This window comes from Halichoerus grypus, chromosome 5 (assembly GCF_964656455.1).
Source record: "Halichoerus grypus chromosome 5, mHalGry1.hap1.1, whole genome shotgun sequence".
Classification (NCBI taxonomy): domain Eukaryota; kingdom Metazoa; phylum Chordata; class Mammalia; order Carnivora; family Phocidae; genus Halichoerus; species Halichoerus grypus.
Genome location: NC_135716.1, coordinates 171,419,616 through 171,447,225, shown reverse-complemented (window position 1 = coordinate 171,447,225; position 27,610 = coordinate 171,419,616). Strand labels below are relative to the sequence as shown.

The window sequence follows — 27,610 nt, the reverse complement described above, 5'->3', positions numbered from 1 at the left end:
CCTGGCTGGGACCTCTGATCCAGGATGACCGCTGGTGCTCCTGCCTGGGAGGGACCAGGGAGGGGCAGCTTCCCCTCTCTGATGGGGAGGATGGGTGGGCTGGGCTCCAGGGCAGGACCGGAGCCTTCTCTGGCTCTTGTCTCACCTGCTCTTCCTGCCTGGAAGGTCCCACAGAGACTGAACCTCCAGCTGCTCATGGAGGGCCGAAGCGAACCCTTTGCCCTTGAGCTGGTACCTGCCCATTCCCTTGTCCTGGGGACTCGAGAGACAAGGTTACTAGGCTGAAGCTGCCAGGGGTCGGGTGTGTATGTGTAGGGGTGCAAGTTCATCAAGATGGCGCCGGTTTCCCCCTGCCTTAGGGCCACCTCCTTCCCTAGATGGCAGGGCCAGGGGGCACGTGGCGAACACTCCTTGTTACCCTGCTCAAGTCTGCGAGTAGAAAAACAGGGCTAGCGGCCACATGTGGACAGCCAGAGGCACGAGCAAGTTCCCTTTGGTCAGTGGCAGCCACGAAGGCCCAGGCTTCAGAGAGGCCCTGGCTGGTGCCCTTGGGGCCGCCCGCCTGGTTTCAGCAATAAATAACATGAGGACCCAAAAACCAAACCAAAACAAAAAATACAACCAGTATCTTTTGGGGTAGGTGCGGGGGGCTGTTTAAATTACCGGCCTTCGGCGGGCCGCGAGGTGGTCGCCGGCGGGCCGCCGCGGTCACCGGCACGTGTGCAGCTCCACCAGCCGCTGGCACTGGCGGCACTTGACGAAGCAGCACCAGTGGAACTTGCAGCTGCAGCGCTCGGCCAGCTCCACCTGCGCCGTGTGGAAGCCGCGGCCGCAGCACAGCAGCTCGCAGCCGTCGATGGCCTTGGACGTCTTGTTGCACGTGCGGCCCCGCGTGCCCAGCACGCCGCTGCGCATGTCCTGCTCGCAGAAGTCCGGGCTGGGCTCTAAGTACACCAGGTCCTCGTCCGTGTGCGGCTTGAACTGTGCGTTGCGCGGCACCAGCGCCCTGGAGGAGCCCACGCGGCGCGGCTCCACCTCGGTGGCGCCATCGAACTTCTCCTTCAGTGCGTGGCCCACCTGGCGGAAGGGCGGCACGGCTCGCCAGCACGTCTTTACCTCACAGGAGCCCGACACCCCGTGGCACTTGCACTCCACCCGCATGTGTGTCAGGATAGCCTGCAGGGGGGCGGGGAGGGGAGAGGGCCCATCAGGAGACGGCGGGCGGGGGGGAGCGCTGAGGAGGGGCCGCTGGTGGGGGGGCGGCCGGCGGGGCCGGGGGTGGGGGAGTGCCACAGAATTGGAGCGAGGTTGACTGTCCTGCATCTTCTGTGTTAAGCACCTGCTGTATACCGGGGTGGGCCAGTAAGCTGTGTTGGGGACCGTTGAAGACACTGTCCCTGTGCTTGGGGCACTTGGCGTTGATGGAGGAGAAGCATTTCGGAGGGTAGCGTTATATGAGACAGGGAGTGGCGAGTGGCAGGATGGGGGAGAGCACGGCTGCGCTGAATCTGCGGAGGAACCGTGACGAGGAGGGTGGAGAAAGCACGTGGTCTGTGCGCTGACACCAGGTTCGCATCCTAGCTCTGCTACTTAGGAAGGGTGTGTGTGTGTCGGGGGCACACCCTGCTCCGTGACACCCGCTCACCCGGCTGCTTCCCCGCCCGCCACCCCCTAGCCCGCTGGCCCCCCTGGGGGCGCTGGTGCTGCTGGGAGCCTGAACGAGTGTTCCCGCGGGGCGCCTGGTGGGGGGGGGAGTGTGCTGGGGGCCCTGCCGAGCCCGCCCCTGCCCTGGCGGTGATGGTGGCAGGGGACGTGCCACACTACCTTCCTGCCGGCCTCGTTGTTGTGGAGGTTCATGAGGGCGCGGCTGGACGAGGCCCCCTTGCTTCTCTCCCGCACGTCCACGAAGGACTGGGAGAAGGCCACGCCGTAGGCGATGTTGTCCGAGCATCCCGACCACTGGAAGCCTGTGGGGGGTGGGGGGCACCGTGGCCGCCGTGAGTGAGGGCAGGGCCCAGGCCCCCGGCCGCCACTCACGCCCTCCCCACGTCCCACACTCACCCTGCGGGCTGACCCCGTGCACCGTCCGGTCACAGCCACACTTCTCCAGCTCCCCACTGCTGCACGCCCGTGTCACCGCAAAGGCCACACCTGCTGAAGAGATGGCGTACACGAAGGCCGCCTCCCGAGTCCCTGTGGGAGGCAGAGGGAGGGCAGGGCTGGGTCCCAGTGCTCCGCCCCGCACCCTCCTCTGTCGCGGGGACTGGTGCAGGGGAGCCCCACGAGGCAGGCTCCCGGGGGCCAGGAGGTGCCCCGAGCCGCCGCCCTTGTCCTGCCCAGGCCAACCACCGGGGGCGCTTGCCGCAGCCCAGCGCCGCTTCCGCCCGCGAGGCTGCCCATGGGCTCCTCCCTGCAGCGTCCCTGAGGTAAGTGCCACCGTATCTCCATTTTGCAGACAGATTAGTCACTTCGCGGCTCACACAACACGTGGTTGAGCAGGCACGCGGTCCAGCCTCAGTGCTCTTACCTACGGGGGACACTGTTCTCACAAGCTCTCCGGGACACGAGCACTGTGCACGGCAGCATCCGGGAGACGAGACAGGCTCGACAGGTGGACTTACCAAGGCCACAGAGCGACGGCGTAGCAGAGCCGTGACCGCCAGCCCCGCTCTGGCTTCCTCCAAAACCTCTGTTCTTTTCGTGCCCATCCCCCAGCTGGCCCCTGGCGCTCTCAGGGGGCCCCCCCGCACTATCAGCCTGGCCCAGCCTTTTCTGCTGAGGCCGCGTTGCTTCCTGACACCTTCGGGAGGGTCCATCGTCATAGCGACGGCCCCTGCTGTTCACCATGACCGGTAGTAACGGGAGCCCGTCCTCTGCCGCCGGGAGCCTTGTCTGTGTCCATTTCACAGATGGGGAAGTGGAGGTTTGCAGAGGGGAGGTGATTTGGTCCCAGGCCCCCAGCAAGGAAGTGATAACACCAGGACTCAAACACAGGTCCGTCCGCCTCTGCTGCTTGTTCTTCTCCCCCCCCATGACTTCTTAGCGGTTCTATTTTGGTGCCTGCCGTCCTTCTCTGCCTGAATGGGTGTTTTTATCCTCCTAGGAACTGTGCCTCGGGGTGTAGCTGCTGTGGAGCCTCTTTCTGGGGCTGTGGGTGGTGGTGGGTGTGTGTGTGCGCGTGTATGTGTGTGTGTGTGTGTGTATGCATGTGTGCGTGGCTGGCTGGGTGTGTGACCAGACAGGCCCTGCTCCTCTTCTAGGCCCTGTGAGGGCCTCTGTGTGCCCGTGACTGTCCTTCTGTCTCTCGCTGGAGTGTCTGTGTCCGCAGGAGTGGAGGGGGCAGGTTTTGGCCCCGTGGTTGGCAGTTACCACTGTGACACCCAGGCCTTTGCTCTTGGCTGCCCCTGGGAGCAGTTGCCGTGGTCAGAGGGAAACAATGACCTCCTCTGTGCCCATGTCTGTGGACAGGCAGCAGAAGCCGAGCCCTGGGGTGGGGGGCAGCTCGGGCCCCGATGGCTCAGGACGCCCTGTTCTATGTTCAGCCCTTGAGCTGGGGCTGTGGCCCCCCACCCACTCTCCACGGCCCACCCTCTGCCCTGGTTTGGCCATTTTGGGCCAGCATCAGGGGGCTTGGCTGGAGCCACAGGGGCCTCGACAGCCTGAGATGGAACCCTCTCCAAGTTAATCGAGGTTAATAGCAGGATCATGTTGGTTGGTTTTGTGCTGTGGCCGCCCAAAGAGGGACGACTTTAGTTTCTGGTATTTCTGGTATTTCCAGGCCTGAACCAGCATAAATCTTTGCCCCAAAGACTAAGGGGGAAGGGCAGGCAGGAGATAGGGACTGGAAGGGTGGCCCCAGCTCTTGGCTGAGCGTGGTCCTTACTTCCGTTTCTCCGGGCTTTCAGGCAGCCCCTGGTCCTCCCGATCCCTGGGCTCATCTCCTTCCCTGAGCGCTGGTAGCCCTGGTGTCCAGGGCTCCCTGTGAGTTTGCTCAGGGAGACCTCTGCCTCATTCTCCAGACCAACGTCCATCTACTGGGACTCCAGGTCCCCCTTGCCCTGGTCTCGGGAACAGGACACTGCGGTTTTCTCTGCTTGGGAGGGGGCCCGAAGGAAGAGATTCTGGAAGGAAAATATTAATAGCAAAGAGCAAGGTTTAGAGAGCGCTCATTCTGTGCTGGGCACTGCCTAAGCACTTTACATCATTTATAATACTCTTCACACCAACCCTATGGAGTAGAGACTTAATCCTCATTTTACAGACGAGGAAACTGAGGCACCGAGGGGTGAAGCAACTGGACCAACAGTACCCAGCCAAGAAGTCGTGGAACCTGTATTTGAACTCAGGCAGCTTTCACCCTTGACATTGTCCTCCTCACGGAGCCCGGAGCCCCCAGGAATACACATGCAGTGGATCTCTTCCTACCTCCTGTGTGTGAAGCCAGGAAGGACTTTCTTAGGCCTACCCTAAATCTCGTGTGCTGTAGGCCAAGTCCGGTCCCTTTTGTGGGCTCCTCCCTGGGGGATGCTGAGCAGTTGGCCTGGGCTCAGCACAGGAGGCCCCAGAAGGCCTGGAGAATGTGGCCACACCATCATGCCCCTAAGGCCCACGGCAGTGGCTCTGTCAGCCTTTTCCAAGTGGCTCTGGGTCGCAGCCCTTTGACTCCAGGGCCGCGGCCCCCCCAGCTCCTCCCTTCTGCCTGGGTGCCCAGGCTGGAACCTCACTTACTAGGGGGGCACCTGGCAGAGACAGAAGGGGACAGCGGTGCTCCTACAAGTGTAGCAGAGGGAGGCCCCGCGTGTCATGGAAGAGAGCTGCTCCCTGGTCGGGGGTTCGCTTGTTGCAGCTGCAGCAGGGAGACAGACCTGGCTTTGTGCTCCTGGGACACCGGAGCCGGGGGTAAGGCAGAGCTCTCTAAGGTACCAGCAGAGGCCCTGCCACCTTCCATAGAGCCCTTTGCCACATCCCACAGCCAGCTCCTTTCCTCCTCCCCTGGCTCCAATGTCTGTCCTCTGGGTCCCACCTCAAGGCCATCTTTCCAAAGTGTGAAGGCGGCCCAGGGCTGGGAATTCAGAGTTGTCTTGTGGACCTAGTAGTAGCTACCCTTTCTGAGGGCCTACTAAGTGCCAGCACCTTCCCATAAGCTGTCCACGGTTCATGACAACTCAGCACCCAGCCCTCTTGAGCTCTGCTCCGTGGAGGAAGGAGTGAGGCTCCGTGGCCTGTCCGGGGTCCCTCAGCTGGTCAGCAGCTAAGTGGGAACAGGAACTGAAGCTTGTCTGACTCAAGGCCCGTAACCTTCTGAGCACATCATGTGCGACGTCTCTCCCAGATGTTGGAAGGAAGGACATTTGAGCGGGAAGAAGTTTGGAGGAGAAGCTGTGGACGAGGAGTTGGGCTGGAAAAGAAGCCACGGGCATGGTGATCCCCTGGGCACCAGACGGATATCCCAGTGGAAGGGCCATTCAAGCATAACTCACTTGTTTCCAAAGCAGACCCAGCGGGAGTCCTAGCAGATGGGACAGGACAGGCACTGGTCTCTGAGAAAGACATTGTCCCCGTCCTCTCCTTTTCCATGCTCCCAGCCTGCCTTCCCAGTTTCCTTTGTTCTCTTAGCTACAAAAGCTCACCTTTTCTTGAAACCACCTCCAGGAAGTCTCTTTGGATTTAAGAGACCATGTAGGACAGGGGAAGGAGTCAATTAAGACTCTTACTAGTGATGGGACTGTTCTCTCCGAGCTTCATCGTCCCCACTCTAACAAGGGGAAGAGAGTGCTGCCCAGGCAGGCCAGACCCCACACTTCTCCCACACCTCCTGCCCACCATCTTGGGCTCCCAGGACTGCTGGCACGCTCGCTGGCCTGCCTGCCCCGGGACTAGAATCAGGCTGCAGGTCTTATCTTCTAAGGGTCTTGCATGTTTGTCTGGCCTCTGCAGCCAGACTGGAAGCTCCCGGGGCCAGGCTGACCCCATACTTCTCCTTTGCCCCCCGGCGCCCAGCGCAGGGCTGTGCACAGAGCAGCCCTCGGAGACAGGGGCGAGTATCGGGAAAGAGTCTGGATGCTCAGCCAACAGGCCTGAGATCTACTTCTCGCTCTGCCGGTGTGTGATTTCAGTTTTCTTGTCCACAGAATGGGGCTAATAGTACTGACCTCAAGAGGTGGCTATGGGAATCTAAGGAGGTAAAATATAGAACGTGCTTAGTCTAGTCCCTGGCATATAATGGGCACTGGAGACATATTTTGTGATTATTGTCGCGATTAATGACACTTTATTCATTTGCTAACAGATGTCATAGGGTGCTGACACTCTGAGGACCAGGTAGTTGACTGCATGTTTGCCTTTGGGCTGAAAGCTTCCTTAGGGCAGAGAAATGCCTTGCTTGCTCCCTCACCAAACATTTATCGATCACCTGCTGGGAGCCAGGCCCGATGCTACACACTAGGGATACTGAGGTGAATTTGTCCTCTAGGAACTCCCGGTGACAGAATGTCTCTGGGAACCCACCCCAGCCCACCAGGAACTAACCCGGACCCCAAAAGGCTGGCCTGGAGGTCACCCAGAAGGAAGGCCTGAGCTCACCCTCATGGGGCCCACCATGATGCCAGTATTGAGAGTCAAGGGGAGAGCAGAGGTTTTGGTAAGTCACAGCCTAGGACTGAAAAGCCTTCACGTCTTAAATCCAGTCTGATGTTACAGTCAGTAAGGCATCTAGATGACGTTAGACACGCAGGGGGTGGGAAGGCGGGCCTGGGTTTGAATCCTCACTCTGCGCTGGCCAGTGCACCCCTTCACCTCTCAACCATGGCAGCCAGAGGCTGGAGGGTCTCAGGGCTCATCGAATCCCCTCTCTCGGGACAGGCCTCGGTCAAGGTCACAGAATGAGATGTGCAGAGGCAGGCGGAGGCACGGCATTGCCCACAGACGGAGGGGAGAGGGGAGGAGTTTGCACCGCCTTTCTCGCCGCTCCGTCATGCTCAGGCCAGCCCGCTCTGGGAGCCCAGTTTGTCCTGCTCATGGCGACCTTGAAACTTTGCCAGGCTCTACAGGGCTTCACCCTCCCATCCTCAAATCCTTTTTATTCAGTCAACATGTATTTATCAGTTACCTACTATGTGTAGGTGCTGCTCTAGACGCTGGGACAAAGCAGTGACTAAAGTGTACAGAGGACATCCCACATCCGGTCCTTAACCGCTGCTCAGCCAAGAACTTGCCACCTGCCCCATTCCTGGCTGCCCCAAATTTCTGCTAGATTTTCAGCCAAGAGCACACGGTTCGGCCCTCAGTCATACGCTGTCCTCATTGGTGACCATTAGCTCACGTCCAGCTCACCTCAGTAGGGCCAGGAGCAGGGTGACCTCCGCTGCTGGGGGTGGTGGGGTGCAGGGCTGGAGGCTGGGAGACCTCAGGCAATGTCAGCCTGGGGGGCCCTGGGGAGTCAACGAGCCCTTCAGAGGCACCATCTCTGCCTGGCGGGAATCCCAGGAAGTGGGTCCTGGGATTGTCCCCACTTTATGGGGAGGACGCTGAGGCTAGGAGGGGGCGTGGACCTTGTCTGACATCTCAGAGCCAAGAGTTGGCAGGTCCCGGAGCTGGCTGGGCGTGTCACCACCCTCTGCTTGCTGAACCTCCCTTCTTGGCGGTAGAGTGGGGGACATCACCACACATTCGGTTGTCCTGAGGGTGATCTGATGCCAGACAGCACACATGGGGCCGCCAACAAATGGGGTTCCTTTTCTTCTCCAAGGATGGCCCGACTCCCGGGCCTCCTCCATGTCTGAGGCCATGACCCCAGCCAGGCAGCTCATGAATGTGGGCACCAAACCAAGCTCACCCTTGCCATCACCCCAAAAGCTGGTGGCCTCGCTAAAGGCCGGCCCAGCCTAGCTGCTGCTCTTGTGACAGTCCCCAGTGACAGCAGCTGGTGAGGGGGGCTCTTCTTGGGTCAGGGTGGACCCTAAGTGCTGCCACACACCGTGTGACACAGTGACACCACTCGCCCAAGGTCACGCCTGCCCATGCCCCACCGCCGCTGCCTCCTCAGCCCTGCACCTTCTGAGAGCAGCACCTGGTGATGTCCAAGTCCCTCTTGCTCAGTGGAGGCAAATGAGGACTTTTCCCAGAGGACTTTCGCTAAGGAAGAACACGAGAAATCCAAGAGTGAGGAGATGGATGAGCGGGAAGAGCTCAGACCTCTCCTCCGGACACGCCTGACGTCTGCCTGGTGGGCACGCGCCATGACTCGGCCCCAAGGGGGCCGACGCTCCACCAAGCCACACAGACTTTAGTCCGGAGCAGGTTTCAGCCAAGCCTGGTAGGATTCTCAGTGTTTCCCCAAACTTGCTGAGCCAGGGGTAGGCCCTTCCTTTGTTCCTGCTGCACACACCAGTGAGGAAGGCACTTGCCCACGGGGTTCCCCACCGGCTTCGGGCCAGCACTGACCCCATGCCTCCCCTTCTTTGCCCCTTGAGTCCTTGCCCCGACTTGCTGCCCCTGGATGACATCCACTGACTGTCTCCTCCATGCCAGGCTCTGCCATGTGCTAGGAAACAGGTAAACGAGACAACACCTTGCCATGGAAGGGTTCAAGGTTTAGGGATGGGAGAGCGGGGTAAGAGGACAGGCATTATAGTCTAGTCTAAAAGATGTAATGAGGGGCGCCTGGATGACTTAGTCGGTTAAGCGTCCGACTCTAGATTTCAGCTCAGGTCATGATTTCAGGGTCGTGAGATGGACCCACATTGGGCTCCATACTAGGTGTGGAGTCTGCTTGAGATTCTCCCTCTGCCCCTCCCTGCCACCCCGCACACCTGTGCGCTCACTCCCCCTCTCAAAAATTAAAAATAAAAGGTGTAATGAAAGCTGTATGAACACAAATGGTTTAGACATGTGTGTGCGTGTGCGTGTGCGTGTGTATTAAGGGGGAGGGAGAGAGAAATTGATAAGGCAGATGGGTTAAAATGTAAACAGCTGGTGAATCTAGGTAAAGAGTATTATGGGAATTCCTCATAGGAAAAACCAAGCTCATACATACAGAGAACAGACTGGGGGTTGCCAAAGGTGGGGGTGAGGAGGTGGGCGAGATGGCTGAGGGGGGTCAAAAGGTACAAACTTCCAGTTACAAAATAAGTAGGTCATCAGGATGTAACGTACAGCATGGTGACTATGGTTAATAATCCCATGTTGCATATGTGAAAGCTGCTAAGAGAGTAGATCTTAAAAATTCCCATCACAAAAAAAATGTGTAACTTGTGATGATCATTTCATAATATACACAAATGTGGAGTCATTATGTTGTAGGCTTGAAATGAATATAGTGTTGTATGTCAATTATACCTCAATAAAAAAAGAAAAGTAAATCTCTCACCTAGAGGTGAAACAAATTTTTTTGTAACTTTCCTGTAAGTTTGAAATTATATCAAAACCAAGAAAACCCCAGCATGAGCAAAGAGCTTCAGAGCCCAGAGGAAAAAGCAACCGCCCGCTTGTAGGAGCTGCGAAGATGCTGGAGGAGGGAAGCACTGAGCTGGCAGAGAAAGAGGGGTGAATGCTTGGGGTGGAGGCAACAGCATGTGCAAAGGCACGGGGGCTGTGACAGGGCCCGGCACATGGAGCCACCCGTGCCCCTGAAACTCCAAGCACCTATCGAATACGAGGGCCTTCCCGTGCTTAGTCTGCGGTTTGAGCCTAGTATTTGGGCCTCATCAGACGGTGGCCCCAGGGCCCTGGCAGTGGCGCCATCGTCCCGGGGAGATCCTCCATTACCTGGCTACTCGCTGGGTCTCTGCTGCTTCCCTGGAGCAGCAGTATTCAGTAATGCCAAGCATGATGGTGCCTTTTTGGCCTCTGCCAGCTCCCCAGAGAATTGCTTCCAAATTTCGATCACAGTTGGTTTCCAACAACATCTAAACGGTTTGCCACAAGCCCAGCAGCCCTGGCTGTCCAGGACCACAGGTGCCAAGGCAAAGGTTGGCCCAGGCAATGCCCTCCCGCTGCCTCGTGAGTCAAAGGGCCCTGTTGACGGTTAGTAGCTCCGGAGTGTCAGTTTCAGGCTCAGGAAGTAGAAAAAGAGGCAGCTGGTTTACAGCACTTCCTCGAGGGCAGCAGCTTGACCCAGTGACCTCTCGAGGAGCCTTCCAGTTGCACGGAACATTCTCTCCGCCCTGCCCACCTTCCTCTGGCTTAATGCCTTCTCATATTTCTCATCTCAGCGGAGGGCCTAACTTCTCAGGAAAGCTCTCTCTGAGCACCCAGCCCTGGCCAGGGGAGGAGTCTACCCTCGTGTTCCCAAGGCTCCCATGTGACCCCGCATCACGGCATTTTCTCATTATGGGTAAGAGCAGGACCCTGGAGCTGGGTTGCATGGGCTCCAGCCCCGGCTCTGCCACTTGCTGGTTCTGTGACCTCGGGCAAGTTACTGAGCCTCCATGTGCCTCAGTTTCTTCACTGGCAACATGGAAGCCTATCTCCAGGGACAGAGGAGTCAGCATTTACTTAAAACAGGGTCTGGCCCCTAGTTTGGGCTATTGGTGTAGAAGCTCCTGCCCCTCCTGGGCTTGACTTTACTGCTCCCGGGAGGACAGAGGAGGGGTGCTGCTCTTGCGTGGTCTCAGAGCTGGGCATGGTGAGGCTGTCCACGTGGCTTGTCAAAGGTACAGACGAACGAGGTGGGCTCACCCAGGAGGCCAAGGGTTAAGGTCAAAGCAGCATGGGGCTGGGGGTCTGGAACCCCAGGTTCACCCTCTGAGGAGCGCTGGGCCAATCTATGCTTTCCCCTGCCTGAGCCTCGGTTTCTTCCTCGGTAGAACGGGGATGGTAGCTTGGGGACCGAAGCGCTACGGACTAGCAAGTGCTGCACCCACAAGGAACAGCACTCGTCTGCTGGCCCTCCCGCCCCACCTGCAGCCTTATGCCCTGGCTCCAGCCGCGTGCTGGTTTAGCTTGCTCAGTGGCAGATGGCTCCGGCCACTCACGAGCACATGACCCCCCTGCCAGGGAGATGCCCCCCGCCCCCACCCCCCCCACCTCCTGCGAGCCCCTCCCTCACCTTGTGTCACCACCTTGCCGAAGACGGGCAGGGAGTCGAGCGTGGAGCAGTTCCAGCGCCGGTTCCGGAACTGGTACTGGCACTCCTCAATGGCGAGCTGAGCGCCGCGGCGCACCGAGTCCATCACCTCCAGGTTCCGCTTGCACATCTGCACTTGCCTCTGGATCAGGCCCTTGAGCTTCTCGCACGTCTCCTCCTCTGAGATGCTCCCCACCGAGGACAGCTTGGCCAGGTACCTGGGGAGAAGGCGGTGGCGTGGAATGCGGTGTGGCGCTCCTTCCTCCTCTTTCCACTGTCGGGACCGGGCTGTGCTCAGCCCAGGTCTCCGGGGACCGACTCATCCCCCTGATGGGTCCTGGCGGTGACTTCTCTCTGGATCTGGTGACAGGCCCCCGTGCCTGGCTCTTGGGACCAGAGGGGCAAGTGCTGTCTTGCATAAGAAAGCCTCTGCCTCCACCAAAGCAGGCCAGGCACTGGGAGCGACAGTGACAGAGCCCCCACGGGACCCTGGCATGGCCCCTGGGCTCTGACCCTGTCAGGTCCCTCTGGCTGGGAGGCCGGGACCACTCCCCTGCTGTCTCTGTGTCCCCGCCCCCAGGCAAGGACCCCGGGGACCTAAGCCCACCCCAAGCCACGGCCAGCCACATCCCTGGGTACCAGATGGAGGCCAGCATCAGGGCGGCAGCCGGGAGACTCAGTCAGCACATGGAAGGGGGCAGGGGAGGAAGGCTTCAAAAACATTGTGCCGTGCTCTTCCCTCGGCCCCGGGAGTTTTTATAGCCTGAAGATGGGGCAGCAATGCCGTTCCACCTCATAGGGTAATGACGAGGATACAAGCTGGGTAACTTACGTCCGAAGGCTCTGGGACCAGGCCTGCAGGGAGCAGGGGCTCTAAAGCGTCCATTTCAGGGGAGGACAGGAGAGAGCACGACTGTTCACTGAACACCCAATATGTACCATGCACAGTGGCAGTCACTGCCGCATCCTCGCCCCCAATCTATGAGGTGGTAATTATTATGCCCATTTTATGGATTCCAACATGAAGGCTAAGAGGGTGACAGGGCCAAAGTGACACAGATAGCAAGTGCCAGAGCTGAGCTGCAAACCCCTTCAAGCAGGGTGGGCCTTCCTCCTGCCTGTCCTCCTCCATGGTGGGTTGAGGGGCCCGGGCAGGCTCTGCTGCATCTGAGGACAGACACTGCGATCTGGGCCAGGAGGTAAGGGAGCTGGAAGCAAGCTGCAAGAACGCTCAGCAGGATGGGAGCAGAGCTGGGGAAAGGCCCTGGTCAGGGAGAAGTGGTCCCTCTCAAGGGAAAGAGCTATGCATTAGCTGAACACCTACTAAGTGCCGGGTATATCTCAGGTGAAGTGGTCGGCTCAGGGTCACCTGGCTTGTAAGGGCAGATGTAGACTGAAGCCCAGGTCTGATAACCCCGCGACTCTGTTCTAACCACTGGCCCTCAGGCTGTCCCCCCTCTCCACGAGCATCCTTGGCCAGAGAGAGCAAGCTGCCCCTAACTTTATAGTGAACCAGCCTCCCTGCACACCACCCCTCCACAGGGGCTTGGCCAGCAGCCCTGGTCTGGGACGGCAGGAGCTTCCTGGAGCAGGGGGGTGAAGATGCTGTTGCATCCTAGAAGGGAAGCTGCTCGAATTTCTTGTCCAAAGGGGGGTCAAAGGGGAAGGTCACCACTCTCCAGGACTCAGTTTTCTTATCTGTAATGTGGGGAGGTTACCACTGGTTCTGGCTAAGTCAAGGAACTGTTGTCAGAGCAAAAGGGGTCCTGTGTGTAGAAAGATGGTCTGACCAGGGGTCTGAGGCAGTGGGGCAGGAACTGGCCATTTGTTTGCTGAATGAAGTGAGTGAATGGAGAGCAAAGGGAGAAGTACATAGAAAGCCCCACTAAAATACGGGACATTTTAGTGATGATGGTAATAAGCATAGCTCACTTTGATGGAACTTAGGACCAGGCTAAGCACTTTACTTACATTATTGCATTTATCCCCTCAGCAAGCCAATGGACTCCCATTTTATAGAGGAGGAAACTGAGGCACAGACAGATTAAGTAGCTTGCCTCGTGCACAAGGTCATCCAGCTGGTAGGAGGTGGAGCCAGGACTTGAACCTGGTTTTGCCTGACTTCTAGATGGGCGCTAAACCCAACGTTGTTTTAAGCAGCTCAAGGACTAGACCTGACCCCAGTGGGCAGAAGCTGCTGGGAGCCGGGTTCGCTCAACCTAAAGATGCTGGTCAAGGTGCAGCCGATGGGCTGCCTGCTGGTCGCCAAGCTTTCCTCCCCTGGAGGTGTGTGAGCAGCAGGTGGATTCTGTTTGTCAGGCACGTGGGTTGGACCAGAGGGATGGTTCTCAAATCTGGCTGTGCATCGAAACTTTTGTGGGGTTTGCTGAAAGCGCAGGTGCCTGGGCCTCCCTCCAGGCGGGGCTGGGTGGGCATCTGGGCTTTTCGCACATTCCCAGGAGCAGCTGGGAAGCCAGGCTGGCCCTGGACGGCACTTCAGGGGACGCTCTTGGCTAACCACCGGTGTTGCCTCCTTCTACACCCGAGGGGGATCTGATTCTGGGACCCACGCTCCTCCTCATGGCTGCATCAGCACCTGCAGCCCCGGTTGTGAGGCCTGAGTCTAGCTTTCTTTATCTAGAGGGGGAGATCGTGGATCCTATCGCAGAGGGCTGCTGTGAGAAATTAAGGCGAACTGATGTGGCTGGTGCAGCCGGCTCTCAGCCGGGCACATCGCAGGTGTGACCCTGAGGACCCCTCCTTCCCTGGCAGCACAGGTGAGTAGGAGGTGGGTGGTCTTGGGCTGAGGCAGTCCAACCTTCCCTTCCTCTCCCCACGTTCCTCACCTCCTGGGGGACCTCCCTGTCTTCTCTACCAGGTCCTGCCTAGGGGATACAAAGACACTGTAGGGTTGGGGCAGGAGCCTGAGCCTCCCAGAGGGGAGAAGGGTGGGGGGATGGTTGAAGGGCAGGGGGGTGCATCTGGAAGGGAAGGAGGCAGACTTGGCTCCTCAGCCCTGTCTGGGTGCTCCCCTTGCCTGGGCCAGCTGAGGAAAGGGGGTCCCCTAAGGAGCTAGTCCCACCTGGTGCTCTTGGCCTGCAGGGGGCGCCAAGAGCCCAGCGACTGGCCAGGGGCCAGGTCCACACTTGGGAGGCCGCGAGTGAGGGGACAAGGGGTTGGGCCTCAAGTTGGATCCTTTCTTGCTCAGACCCAGGCTTGGCCTCTTGGATGAGGGTGGGGGCCCCTATTCCCTGAATGACATGGGGGCACAGAGCTGGCCTGTCCCCATCTCAGCCCCTGTTCCCTCTGCGTCCTGCCAAGGGGCCAGGTCAGACTATACAGGCCCCTGGCTCCTGGTGAAGGGAGGTGTTCAAGGGCAGGGGTTCTCTGGGCAGGGGAAGCAGGCTGGGGAGGCCTGGCTGAGCCAACAGCCCACAGTGTGACCTTGGGCAAGTCCCTGCCGACTCAGAGCCTGTTCCCCTCCTGGGGACAATAAACTGGCAAGTCTGTGCAGCCTTTCCCTCTGTCCGAATGGTAGTCCTCCTTCTACAGACCGGGAGGGGGGTGTCCAGGCCTCAAAGGCCTCGGGGGACCCCGGCCAGGCTGATAGATGGAGCCCCTACCGTTGAATGAAAAATGAAGTAGACCAGGGGAGCTGCCCACCCCTGTCTCCTAGGTCCAGACTCAGTGAGGGGAGGCAGCCTGAAATAACAGTAGTAGGGCTTTAGGGGTGAGCTGTGGGCTGCCATGGCAGTGAGTCACTGGGACAGCTTCCAGGAAGAAGCTGAGAACCCTCTTCCGCCGAGGAGCGTGCCTGCCCCCACGGCTGGCACCCGTGCCACCCCCCGGCCCCTGCCTTCATCTGGCTCCCCAGCTGTCCCCTTCCACGCCGCAGGAGGCGCAGCTCCAGCCCCCCCGATTCTCCCAGATCCCAGGATCTGGCCCAGGAAGGGCTGGCTGCTGGGGACAGACATGCAGCTGGGAATGGGGCGGAGAGAGGTGGGGTCCCGGGCCCTTGCCCGCCCTGCCTGCCTGTTCGGGTATCTGGTCTGGAGGCCTGGCCTCATTTTAGAGAGGAGCGAACTGAGGCCCAGAGAGGTGGAGTGCCTCGTCCAAAGTCTCACAGCCAGCGAGTGACCAGGAGCTCTGTCTTCCCTGTACCCCGGTTGTGGGTCTGCCCAGTCTGACAGCTGTGGGGGCTGATGCTACCTTCAGTGTCATGTCCAGCCGTGGCCTCCTCAGGGCCCAGCACAGGGCGAGGCCCACAGAAGGTGTTCGGTCAATGCCTGCAGCGTGATGGAGGGCTCTGTCCCCCGTGTCACCTCCTGGCAGAGTCCTCAGGGTAGGGCAGAGGGGGGCTGAGGGAGTACCATGGGGGCTGCCTCTGCCTACCAGCCTGCACAGGGCGTAGAGACGGTCAGGGGTCAGGCCCACCTGGTCCTGGGGGCCTCAGGATCCCCTCCCTGCACCCTAAGGTAGCTCAGCCTTTTCCCCAGAGCCACGTGTGCCACTCGATGACCCTGGAGCTGGGCCGGGCTCGAATGTCGGCTGCACAAGCCATTTCTGGGGAGACGGAGAGCCTCCCGGGCGTGATCAGTGCTGGCCGTCGCTGGGCCGGGCTGGCCAGGCCTGCGGAGGGCCTCGACCATCTCTGCTTCTTCTCTCGTTCTGGTCGCCTTGCCCCAATTTGGGCTTCTTCCTGCCACTGCTGAGTACAGGATTAGCAATTTGCCACCTGCTGCCCCAGCCACCCAGGACTCTAGCCACAGCCCTGCCATCGATCAGGTTACCCCAGCAGGCCGGGCGGCCCCGGCTGCCGCTGCCAGCCAGCTCGTGCCCCCATCTTCTCAACCGGGGGCTGCAGGTCCGGCAGGCTCCTCCCAGGAGGCCCTCCCCGCCGGCCCGTGCCGCAGCCTGCAAGGCTGGAGGGCCCTGGCCCTGCCAGGGAGATCAGATCCTCTCGGCCACCTGCTGTTTTCATTAGAAACTAAAATTAGCTGGGCTTGTCCCAAGCTTTTCCAGGTTTGCTTGCTTTTTAAAAAAAATATACAAATTCCTAGAGGAAAATCCGTACCTCTCGACTCCTCTCCGGCTCTTACTCTGAGCGTCCAGAGGAGAGGGGACGGGAAATAGCTGGAGCGTTTGGGAGGCCAAGCAGATCAGTGTCGTGGGTCTTGGCCCCGCGGGTGTCCAGGTGGGGGCTGGGACGCCAGCCCAGGCCTCTCTGCCCCCTCCCTCTGGCCTCCCTGCCTGCCCGGGCCACATTTAGAGCCTCCTCAGGAGTGGCAGCGCCTGGGACACCCGGGAGGAAGGAGGCCAAGCAGGCGGGAGGAGGAGCCGGAAGGAGCCGTAGTGCCTGCCCACCAGCGAGCCGCCTGGGGAGATAGGCCCGGCGAAGGCCCGCGCGCCGCAGACCCCACCCAGGACCGCGTTCTCCCTGGCGGTGGTCAGTGCCTCTTCCCCAGGGTGTCACCACACCCCTCAACCCTTCTCGGGCCTTTGGATGTTTCTGCACCCACGGTCTCCGAATCCTGCTGCCCACTCCCCGACGTGGCCCGGTCCCGGAGACCTATCCTTCCGCACGGCCCACAGGGTGGTGCACTGTGCAAGAGAGATGGCAGACTGGGTCAGAATCCTGGCTCCGTGTTCCCGGAGGCAAGTTAGTGAGCATCTCTGAGCCTCAGGGTCTTCATCTGTAGAATGGGGAGAATAATAGGTCTCGCTTGCCTCAGGAGGCTTAAGTGGATTAAATGTCCACACAGTAGACACTGCTCCCCTGTTGGCAACCTTATTATGTTATATTATCATGATGGTCGTCATTAAGACATTTACCTTCATCTTCATCTTCATCACCGCCACCGCCTCGAAGCCCCTTCCCAGGCCCTTGAGCCGGGCCCCCTGCCGGACCGCAGACCAGTCCTGCTCATTGGTCTTCTTTGGCTCGGCTCCCTCAGCTCCTGTAGACCTGGGTTCACCAGCCTGAGGGAAGGACACACTCCCACTGGGAACAGTGGGTCGCTTCAGCCTCCACCCCAACTGCAGAGCTTGGACGGAATCTCCAGACGGAGCCCGTGGAACTAGAGGGCGTGTGCCAGCGACTCGGGCCCATCGGACGGACCCTCCAGGGACCAGGAGTCCGAGAGGTGGGACGGGGGATGGGGTGCTGTTCGGGAATCAGAGGCTGGTGTGGCCGGGGGGCTTGGAAGCCCTTTGCGGGACGAGATTGACTGGACGGGAGGGACCTTACGTCCCCGTCCTCTTCAGACAGCAGTCACATGCTTGAATACATCCTTGTTGCCGCCGTGAGGCTTGGCAGGAGGGTGGCATCCCCTCCGTGTTACGGATGACGTTCCGGGAGGCATGTGTTCAAGGCCACGTAGCCAATCAGGTTGTTCCGGCTCCTGAGCCTGGGCTGGCGAATCAGGCTCCGGGGATGGCCCCGGGTACCCAGGGCCTGACGGTTTGGCAGTGACCGTGATTTGAGGAAGGTGGCTTCTTCTTCCATTGCTGAGTCCTGCTGCAGTCCCACGGTGTCCCTGGGCCACGGCGAAGGCGTCCACATGCTCTCAGGAGTGAGGGGTCCTCGGGAGGGAGGTGTCTCAGTGGCTGTGGGGCTGCCTGGACGGCCCATGGGCCTGTGGTCTCAGCAGCCTCTGCGGCCGTGGAAGGAGTGGCTGCCACTGGCCTGAGACCCCCAGAGGGGCAGCCGGGGAGGAGGGGCCGGCCTCGGAGACACCGTGGTTGTGGGGTGCGTGGGGGCAGCCTCCCCTCCACCTTCTCCCCAGCCTTAGCAGAACTCTGGAGTCCTCGATGCTCAGCTCAGGTCCCAAGGACCTTTCCTCAGTTCAGGGGAATGACGGCCTTTTCTGGAGCCCAAGCCCCCACTCCTGTAGCTCAGGGCACTATTCCCCCTTCTCCCTGTCTCCCGGGATCCCTACCTTCCTTTCTCCCCATCCTCAGAAGCCTCAGCAACCCCATTTTAAAAATCTTTTCACTTCCAGTTTCTATTACTTCCCGTACCCCTGTGCCCCAGCTCCCTACATGTCATTCCTGAGGGCTCCATGCCCCCCCCCCACTTCCTTCGTGGGAGCCCCTCTCCCATCTCATAGTATGTGTTTCTGGGGAGCAGGTGGTTGACTCAGGGCCAGGAAGTAGCCACTCAGACCTGAGCCTGGAGGGCCCCAGAGCTGCGCCGGAACGTAAGACCTTTCCTTCTCTCCGTGGGGCAGGTGTGATGGTGGGGGTGAGTGGGTGTCAAATTTAGGGCACTTCCTGACCTTGCCTTGCCCCCTCATTTGGCAGCAGAGAGCTGCTCCCTTGCAAAGACCCACCCAGCTCTTGTCCCCGGAGCCACTGAACCGTAGAGCTGTCCTCCCTAGCTCGGCTGAGGGAGCCCGGGGTCGGGAGCTGGGAGGGACGGCTAACACCCCAGCTGAGCTGTCCAGGGCGGCTGCTGGCTTCCTAGACTGGGGCTCATGCTCTGGTGGCTCCAGGTTTCTAGGGAGTTCCTTGGCTTTGGTGGATTCCTTCTGAAGGCCCCGTTCTGGGAGAGCCTGTGGGCAAACCCGCACCCCTATCCCAACGAGGCAGCTAGGGCAACTTTGGTTCCTTCCTTGCTCCATTGCTCCTAACCTCCCACAGAGGATGACTGGCGAGGGTGTGGGGCTGCAGGGAAAGTTCTGGGAGGATAGTCAGGAGACCTGGGCTGGAGTTCCCACTTCTACCACGAATGTGCTGTGTGACCCCATGTGCCTGGCACAGTGCCTGGTGGGGTGGGTCGGGTCTCCACAGGTGAGCATTTGACAGGGTTGAATGGGGCTTTACCAGGCATGCCCCTGCTTAGAGTTTCAATGTCGCTGGAAGGGGTTGAACGGACAATCTCCGGGGACCCTCTGAACTCTGATGGCTGTGACTTGGTCCTCTGTTCCTGGGGTGCCAGGACTCCTGGGCCTCCCTGACACAAGAGGGGTACCCTGGTGTTGCCAGCCCTCGGGGAAGAGTCCCTGGAACCCAACCCTGCCATGATAGGTCCTGTGTGCGAACCGAGGGAGAAAGAGGGTCCGAAAGGACCATCCAGGGGTCACCGCAGGAAGAGGCCCCTGGTGTTTCACTGGAAATTTCCCGCTGCTTCTAATGGGCCTCTCCAAAGTTCCTTTGTGAGCTGTGAGCGGCTGGCTGTTGGGAGGCTCCTTCCCGCTCTGAACCACATCCCTCCCTCCTCCTACCCACCTTCCTCCCCTCTCTGCTCAGACCAGGTCCCCTCCGCGGCGGCGGGGTTCATGACTTGGTCAGGGGAACTTTTAGAACATAGTTTGGTTTCAAGTTTGCCAGGAGATGGGGGAGGTGGAGAGGGGTTTGGATGGGGAAAGGGGGAGCCGGTGGGGTCACGGCAGGGAGCGAGCCTTCTCCTGGGTTTGGCTGAATCACAGAAGACGCAGTTCGGGCCTCAGAGATAAAAGCTGGCAACTTGTGTGGACATCTGGACCGCAACCGTGGGGTCCCGGCTTCGCCTTCCAGCTGAGCTTGCTGAGCAAACGGGCGGCGGCCCCGCCGAGCTCCTCTGCAGTGGGGGTGACCCGAGGGGCCAATGGCGGGCAGCTGTCACCCCCTTCCGTGGCTCCCCGGCCAACCCTGTGCCCCGTTGGCTAAGGCCAAGCCCTTCTTCCCAGAGGGAGGAACAAGAAAAGAGGCTTGGCGTAAATGCTCAGCTTTGCAAATGCACCCACAGGGCCCGAGTTGGGCGAGTTTCAACAGGTTTGGGGAACACGGTCTTGTCAGATGCTTGCAGAGTTGCTCAGTTGCTAATCCAGGGCTGAGGGAAGACAGTCAAGCCATAGCAGACAGCTGGGTGGTTACCGCCGCTTGAGTAAACCCCTCGGGCAGAGCCTGGTCTCGGGGCCCTGCCGTGGAGGGGGAGGGGGAGAAAGAGCTTAGCCAGGCCCCAGGGGGTGCGCCCTGGCAGGGGACCCCGGGTCTCCACAGCAGCAGCCCATCCCGACACCCACTTTGGCCCCTCTTAGCACCACCTGAGACTCAGGGCGGTAGAGGGGAGCTTCCCTTCTCCCCGAGGTCTCTAAGATAGGGCACGCTTTGACAAAAACTTAAAACCCTCTGGAGTGAACAAGCCCTTCCTTCCTTTCTCCGTCACCTGGCTGAGCACCTACGACCTGTCAGACCCGTGCCAGCGACTGGGAGCTGTTGAGAGCCAGCCGTCTGTGCACAGCCTTGGCCTTCAGGTGTTTACAACCTCGTGGCAGTACGAGCCACACTACGGGACCGTGGTTATATATGATACGAAACAGTGCCATAGGCAGGGGATAAAAACCAGGAGATCGGGACATGTGGGAGCAAGTCAAGCTCAAGTCCTGCTTCTGATTTGCAGAATGGCCTTGGGGAGGTCACTGCACCTCTGGGTCTCTGAAGTGGGGCTGCCAAGAATACAGACTCCTTCCTCCAAAAGTGGGAAGGGAGAGGTTATGTGGTTCTAATAGGGTCATGGGTGGGAAAGTGCTTTGTGAGCCACTGACTCTCAACGAAGGGTGATCTTTCCCCACAAGGGACATTTGGCTATGTCTAGAGCACCTGGGCGTGCTCCTGGCATCTAACAGGTAGAGGCCAGGGGTGCTGCGGAGTGTTCTGCAATGCACCAGGACAGGCCCAAAATATCAATGGAGCGATTTAGGAGATTCTGGTGTAAACTATAAAGGGCTACGGACGTGTTAGTGATTGATCCAATGCCCAGAGCCAGGGGAGGAGCTCCAAAGAGTGGGTTTACATTTAGAAGAGAGGGAGGGATCCATTGTAGCTGGGGGTTGGGGGACACTTCCTGGGGGAGATGGGCCGCACCTTTACCTGTGGGGCCGGGCACTGCACATCTGGGCTGGCTCTGCCCACACCTGGCCCAGCGAGTTGCACCCAGAGCTCCAGGCCTCACTCGGCCCATGGTCAAGAGATTCACTCCCTCCACCCCCCTTGCTGGGCACGTAGGCACACGGGAGCTTGGACCGGAGACACACACCTGCACGGAGGCAGATCCAGCGAGGGTGAGATGCTGCTGCCCCCAGCCGCCCTGAAGGGCGCTCCCAGACACAACTCTCTGGCCACCAGGATTTGCTTGGCTGGATCCCTGGCTGTGTGAGGCTCGGGCGGGGCCCCGGTTGAAGAGCAGGGAGGTGGCCTGTGTAAGAGTACAGGATCCCCACAGAACGGTTTGGGGTACACAGGGCTTGGGAGCAGCGGCCTGAAGGCCCGTTCTCTCTGTCATCCTTACAAACGAGGACACGACTCCCCCATTGCAGCGACGGTGATCCTCAGCTTCCCATTTCCATCGGCGTGCCTGGCATGGTGCTCAGCATGCTCTACGCATGGGCTCACGCTTGCCTCACAACTGCCCAGAGGTGGGCGCCACTTACACAGAGGAGGACCCTGAGGCTCAGAGAAGTTAAGGAACCTGTCCGTGGTCACTCAGCCGGTCAGTGGCAGACCTGGGATGGAACTGCGGGCTGTCTTGGAGACGCGGTTCTTAGGCGCTCCGCTGGACTAGCTCCGAGTGCAGAACAGGCTCCTCACCCTCATCCAGGGGGCCTCTGCTGGGACCCCTGCTCAGTGCTCCACTGCCTTCCTTCAGGAAATCCACAAGCATGGAACCTTAGCTGATCTAGTCCCTGACTCTCCCTGGTACTTCCATTTGGAGTCCAGAGCAATGTGCTGAGGGCTGGGGCCCGGGGGGCGGGAGAGGCTCACCCAGAGCCGGCCAGCCTGGGGGCAGAGCGGGGACTGGAACCCCGGCCTCTCAACTCCCAGCACAACCTGTGTTGGAGGGAACGTTCAAGGCCATTTCTGAGCCCATCTGTGGCAGAGCCGGGCCTTCCACTGATGGACTGTTTTCATCCCTCCATCCCTCCGTCGATAGTGGGGGCTGCCACAAGCTGTCAGCTCACCCGGGGTGCCAGACACAAGTCTCATCAACAGCTTCCAGCTTCTCTGGGCTTGCCCAGGCCTCAGGCTGTGGAGCCCTCCCAGCTCCAGCCTCCGTCCTGCCCAACAGCTGCACGCGGCGGGACACCTGGCCTCCCCGCCAGGCCACCCGCCCTTCTGAGACAACAGACAGCCCTGTCTCCTGCAACCGGCCGGCCAGCCGACCCTGGCCAGAAGCCTAACTGCAGGTACTGGGACGGGAACGGACACCCAGGCCCGGCCCCTCTGAGAACACTGCCCGCCATCCTCTTGGGGCCAGACGTCCATTGACTCACACGGGAAAAGATAGTGCCAGCCACCATGCCTGGGTGGACATCCGCCTGCCCAGAGCTTTTCCTTCTAGAGGCAGCTTTTGGGTCAGGTGCCCTTGTCATTTACTAGCTAGGTGACTTTGGGCAATGACCTCTGTGACCCCCCATCTTCCCAACTGTGGAATGGGATTCAGATGTTGTCAGGATTTAGAGAGAACAGCGAGAGCTATTATAATGCTTACTATTACTGTCCTCATTCTGCCACCTTCAGGCCGAGTCCCCTCTGTGACTGCCCCTACTCACACCGAACCCTTCCTCTGACGGCAGTAGCATGCACACCGTCCCACCCATCCGTGGTTTTGCTTTTATTCTGTCTTTCCAGACCCCAAGGTCCTTGGCGGCCAGGCTGTGATGCTTCGTTCCCTCCGAGCTGGCTCAGTCCCTGTCCCAGGGATGGAGGTTGCTAAAAACAAGGCAAATGACCCAGTCTTGGAATGTGCCCAGAGATCTCTTCTCCATCACTGCCTCTCTGGTTTGGTAGGGGTCCCAGGAAGCCCCTATTCTTCCCGTCTCAGGCCGCGCAGAGACCCTTGGCTCGGAGCCCGGGGTGGAGCAGGAGTGAGCTGGGTCATCCAGAGATCTGCTTCGTGGCAACCTGAACCATCACTACTGCAGAGAACAGGTTTGCCAACCTCTCTTCTCCCTCCGGGCCACCCCTCCTCACCCCGCCCCCCTCGACGCAAGCACAAGAACTGAGCTGTTGGAATTCCCCAAGGCTTGCGTGACCCAGACCCAAAGCTGGGGCTGCCTCCCCAGCTGGGATTTCGGGCTTAGACGTGGCTGAGGGTGGGTGGTGACACCACCTGGGCCACACCTGCTCAACTTGGGGACGGCTTCAGGGAAGGGGGCATGTCACTGCCCGGGAATCAGCACCTGGGTTCAGTTCTCTGCTCTGAGTTTGGGCCAGTAGCTTCCCCTCCTGGGGCCTCAGTTTCCTCATCTATAAAAGGAGCTCAAACACCAGATGCCCTTGAAGGACGTTTCACTGTGGATGTTGCTCTCTTCCCTGAAGACCTGGGTCGGACTCTGGAACTGCCACTTCTTTCTCTGCCTTTTCGTAGCCCATGGCCCTGGGTGGGTCACACCTCGTCCTTGTTCTTCCTGACACTCACACCTACTTTGGAGACCCTGGCTCTGAACTCCTGCTTTCAAGGGTCAGCTCCAGGGACCCCAGGCCCCCCCCGGATCCAAAGCAGCTCCCCTCCTCAGCTCGGTGACCTTGTCCTCGCTCAGGAGGATGGCCTGTGGGGGTCGTGGGAGGGGGTGGTGGTGCCCTGGTTTCTGCACACTTTGCCACTGCCCCTGAAGTGTTAATCAAATTAAGCCTCCAAGAAAAACAAAAGCTCTGCAGCCACTTCGGGCTGCCTTGGAGTCGCTCACTCTCCCAACAGCTGGGAGAATTCCACATCACCTCGGTCCCCCAAGCCCTGGGTGGCTCTGACCCCAACGAACACACTCCTTCCAGCCTGCAGGGCCCCGGCTGGCCGCAATGACCTCATAGCAACAGCCATTGGACACTCGGGGCAATTTCATGGGAGATATTTGTTCTTTCGTCTTGATGCAGAGAGAATTTTTTCCTCTCCCGCTGTCTCCATGGAAACCCCAGCTACACTGTTGGCTATCCCCCTTCCCACCTCATGCTTTTCAGATCAATATTGGAGCTTGGCTCCCCACTGGCTGCCCACAGTGGATGGGGGCAGAGCTCTGGGCAGAAGGGATTGGGGCCAGGGTTAAGCCTGGGGCCTGGGGAACCGTCCCTGACCGGGGGATGAAGAAGGACTCTAGAGTCTTCTTGTTTCCCTGTTCATCCCCTCACCAAAGCTCATCCCTTTAGAATCCCCCTCCCTCCACCTAAGACTCCCCCCCCCTCAGTGAACCTTCTGTCCCTTCCCAGGGAGTCCCCTGAGCCAGGCCCTGCAAAGGAGAAGCAGACAGGTCACCAGTGGTCACCACCCCTCCCTCCTTAGGTGAGACACAGGGAGGTGGTGGGCTGTTGTCCTCTTCAAGGGCTGGAAGGAGTTTCTTCCCGCCCCAGGGAGAACAAGGCCGGCCAGCGCCCGGCCGCGGGCTCTCCGAGGCCGGGTGTCCTGGTCCCTTCCCTCCTTCTATCCCTGGCTCCCGCCCCCCAAGCAGAAACAGGTCCCTGCACGCCTCCAGCCCAGCCCGCAGCGAGGCGCAGCGAGGCGCGGGGAGCTCGCTCCTGGACTTCTCCGGATTAACCTGCTATTACGACCCTGAGTCCCTCCCCGTAATAGGCTTCCTCCGCGACCTGTCAGCCGAGCCTGGGCTGCGCCCCGAGCGGCGCACCCCACCCCGGCCGCCGCCCCGCGCTCGCACCCCTCGCACTCTCGGGCGCCCCAGGCCGCCTATGGGTGCGGACGCCGCCGCCACCCCTGACGCCTCTGGGCTGGGAGCCGCACCCGGACAGGAGGGGTGCCCGGAGGGAGGCCCGGGCCGTGGCGGCGGCAGCGGAGAGGGCGAGCGAGCCTCGCGCCCCGCGGCCGAGACACCTGCCGGGCGCCCCCGCGCCCGCTGCCCCGCGCCGCCTGGCACCGGCCGCTGCCCCCGGGGCCTGCCCCGCCCCGCCCCGCCCGGCCCCGCCGGGTCCCGGCCCGACTTACAGCCAGTTGCTCGCGGCGGCCGAGAAGACAGCGAAGACCAGGAGGCGCAGCGAACGCAGGCACGAGCGGGGACTCATGGTGCCGCCGCGGGCGCCCGGCCCCGGGCAGCGGCTGCGGCCGCGGGGGGCCTCCCGTCGGGGCGGCAGGTGGGCGCCCCGCGGGCGGGCTGGGGCGCGGCGCCGGGCGCGGGCCGGGGCGCGCGCGGCGGGGCTCTGCCTCCGTGCCTGCCGTCAGCCCTGCCCGCTGCTGCGCCCGCTGCCCGGCGCGGACCAGACTGTCAGCGCCGCCCCAGAGCCGGGATGCGGCGGCGGCGGCGGCGGCTGCGGCGGCGGCGGCGGAGGCGGGCGGGCGGGCGGCCGGGGGGGCGGGCCGGGGGCGGGCCGAGGATGGGGTTACCTGGGCGGGCCCAGCGGCCCGGGACACCCCCCCCCCCCGGGGGCGGGCCGGAGCGACGGCGGCAGCGGCCGCCCTGGCCCGCGGGACTGGGCTTCTCCGGGGGGCCTCCCCGGCCGGTCGCCCGGGAGGACGGAGGGCCGGAGCCCGCTCCGGGCACGCCTGGCTGCGCGCCGCCTAGCGCGGCCGGGCTAGAGGCGCGGCCACCCAGCCGCCCGGTCCCAGCCCGGGCCTTGGGGACAGGCGGGCACAGCTCCCCCAGCCCGCCGCTTCGGGCACTGCAGCACCGCCCTTGCCGCCCCGCCTCGCCCCCCGCCGGCGCCTCGGAGCCCGACCCCGGCCCGGCCCGGCCCCGGCGGACCGACCCGAGCGCGGCTGCCACTCGCGCGCACCCAGCCGCTGGCGCTCCGGGCGCCCCGGGCTGCGCACCCGGGCTGCGCACCCGGGAGTCCGGAGCCACCCGGCCGCCCCCCGCCAGGCCCCTCCCTGCCTCCCGGCCGGCTCGTCCTCTGGCCCAGCCTTTCCCTGGCGCTCACCTCCCTCCAGCCTTCCGGGAGCTGGCCGGGGCCTCCCGAGCTTCGGGCAGCTTGGGACAGTGGCCGGAGACTGCGGGAATCCGAAACCTCGTTTCTGGCCAGCCTCAGGCTCTGGGCGCGCTCTAAGCCGCAGGGTCTTGACCAAGCCCTTTACGACTGTGGGCCTCTGTTTTCTCATCCGAGAAATGGACATAAGAGCCGGAGAGCGCGAGGATAGAAGGAGCTTAGGGAAGGTCTCTTTTTAGCACCCTCGCCAAGTCTTGCTTTGCGTTTCGGTTTTCTGTGCGCCTGTTTTGTTTATCCTCCCGTATCTGGCAGATTCGGAGAGCTCAGTGCCTGGCCCGGCGCGGGAGGCTGCGGTGTTTGTGGGAAGAATGAATGAAGTGGCATGGGGCTGTGACCGGTACCTTGCTAGGGTAGAGTGCTCAGTTCCACACCATGGTGCCTGGTAAGAGTTATTTGCCCATCCCCAGGTCATGGTCTCTTCAGGTCCTGGATCTGACTCTGTGTCCCTCACCCTGCCTCAAACTGTGTCCCCCATTACCCAGAGCTGGAAGGACTTCTCCTCTAAATGGGAAAACCAAGGCCCAGAGAGGGGCAGGGAGCTGCCCCACCTCACTAGGGGTGGGGGCCAGAGCCACAGACCAGGCCTCCGCCCCCACCTCTGACCCTGCGCTCTTCACTGTTTAGGAGCATGAGGTTTGCTCCCCCGTGGATGGGATGCTGGGATGGTTTGGGTGCTGGGATGGTGCCCTTCCCTCCATGGAGTCTCTGGGGCTCAGCACAGAGGAAGGGCTCAGTAAACATTTGGTGTTGAGAGTAGGCAGAAGGTGGCGGGGATTTGTGGGGCTGAGCAAGAGTACAGATGGAGGCTCACGTACCATATGTCTAAATATTTGCAAGTTATAAATCAAGCTAACAAAATGTGAAATAAAATATGTTCTATTCTCCTACCTTGACAAGTACACTTTCCCAGCAACCTGCAAGGCCAGCTTTGAATGCAGAATTCTCAGACTCCTCGGACCCTGCGTGGAGCATGGTGGTACAGGGAGAAGAGACCCCTTCTTTCCCACAGCTGCCTCTGGCCTGCCCTGCACACGTGAACACCTCGGCCAGCACGTGCAAGCCCGGCACACACCGCCTCTCCCCTCAGAGCCTTGGCCCCCCCTCAGGCGCGGAGCTGGCATACCTGTGCGGCGGTCTGTCCTCACGGGATGGATCTGCAGGAGAGACCCACCCGGGTCCTGGCAGTGGGCTTAGGGCTGTCTGGGCAGGCAATCGCCGGGGCCTGGGGACCCAGAGTGTGATCTAGAGAAGGGGGCACAGGTCCCACGTGGACACATCCTTTTGGCCTCGTGGTCTCCTCTCCCTGTGATGAGAGCTTGGCTGGAGAACCAGAGTTCAGGGTCCCCAGGGAAGGAGCCACCCTCACCTAAGGGTGGAACTGAATTCCTGAACCATTTTGAGCCAACATATTTGCTTCCTGGAGTCTCAGTGTGGTCTGGTGGGAAATAAGAATAAGAATAATTATTGTGATATAAGGAGCAACGGACAAATTATTTTAGGGTGGTCATATGCATTCCTTCCAAACCAAGAAATTTTTTTTAAAAAAAGACTTATTTATTTGTTTTTTAGAGAGAGAGAGAGAGAGCACAAGCGGGAGGGGCAGAGGAGGAGGGAGAGAGAATCTGAAGTAGACCCTGTGTT

General features: G+C 60.6%; 1 protein-coding gene across 4 annotated transcripts; it reads right to left on the bottom strand.

The window, feature by feature from the left end:
* Nucleotides 1-611: 611 nt before the first annotated feature.
* Nucleotides 612-27,397, bottom strand: WNT4 (Wnt family member 4). 4 transcript variants are annotated; one of them, XM_036093075.2, is made up of 5 exons: nucleotides 25,904-27,397; nucleotides 11,048-11,283; nucleotides 2,062-2,193; nucleotides 1,825-1,967; nucleotides 612-1,176 (listed from the first exon to the last, which is right to left on the bottom strand). In XM_036093075.2, exons 2-5 carry the CDS (start codon nucleotides 11,193-11,195, stop codon nucleotides 709-711), a joined length of 891 nt encoding a protein of 296 aa, XP_035948968.1. In that variant the 5' UTR covers nucleotides 11,196-11,283; nucleotides 25,904-27,397; the 3' UTR covers nucleotides 612-708. The 4 variants fall into 4 exon arrangements, with proteins under 4 accessions (XP_035948968.1, XP_077929802.1, XP_035948965.1 ...); XM_078073676.1 differs by lacking the exon at nucleotides 25,904-27,397 and adding an exon at nucleotides 24,975-25,184 and having other exon boundaries at nucleotides 2,062-2,151; XM_036093072.2 differs by lacking the exon at nucleotides 25,904-27,397 and adding an exon at nucleotides 24,975-25,178.
* Nucleotides 27,398-27,610: the final 213 nt, after the last annotated feature.

What these genes read in the sequence shown, in the direction of transcription:
- WNT4 (XM_036093072.2), bottom strand. Translation starts at nt 25,051, where the DNA reads ATGAGTCCCCGCTCGTGCCTGCGTTCGCTGCGCCTCCTGGTCTTCGCT. An exon ending in CGGCAAGGTGGTGACACAAG is followed by an intron (nt 2,194 to 11,047) that starts GTGAGGGAGGGG and finishes TGCCTCCCACAG; the next exon opens with GGACTCGGGAGGCGGCCTTC. An exon ending in ACAACGAGGCCGGCAGGAAG is followed by an intron (nt 1,177 to 1,824) that starts GTAGTGTGGCAC and finishes GCCCCCCTGCAG; the next exon opens with GCTATCCTGACACACATGCG.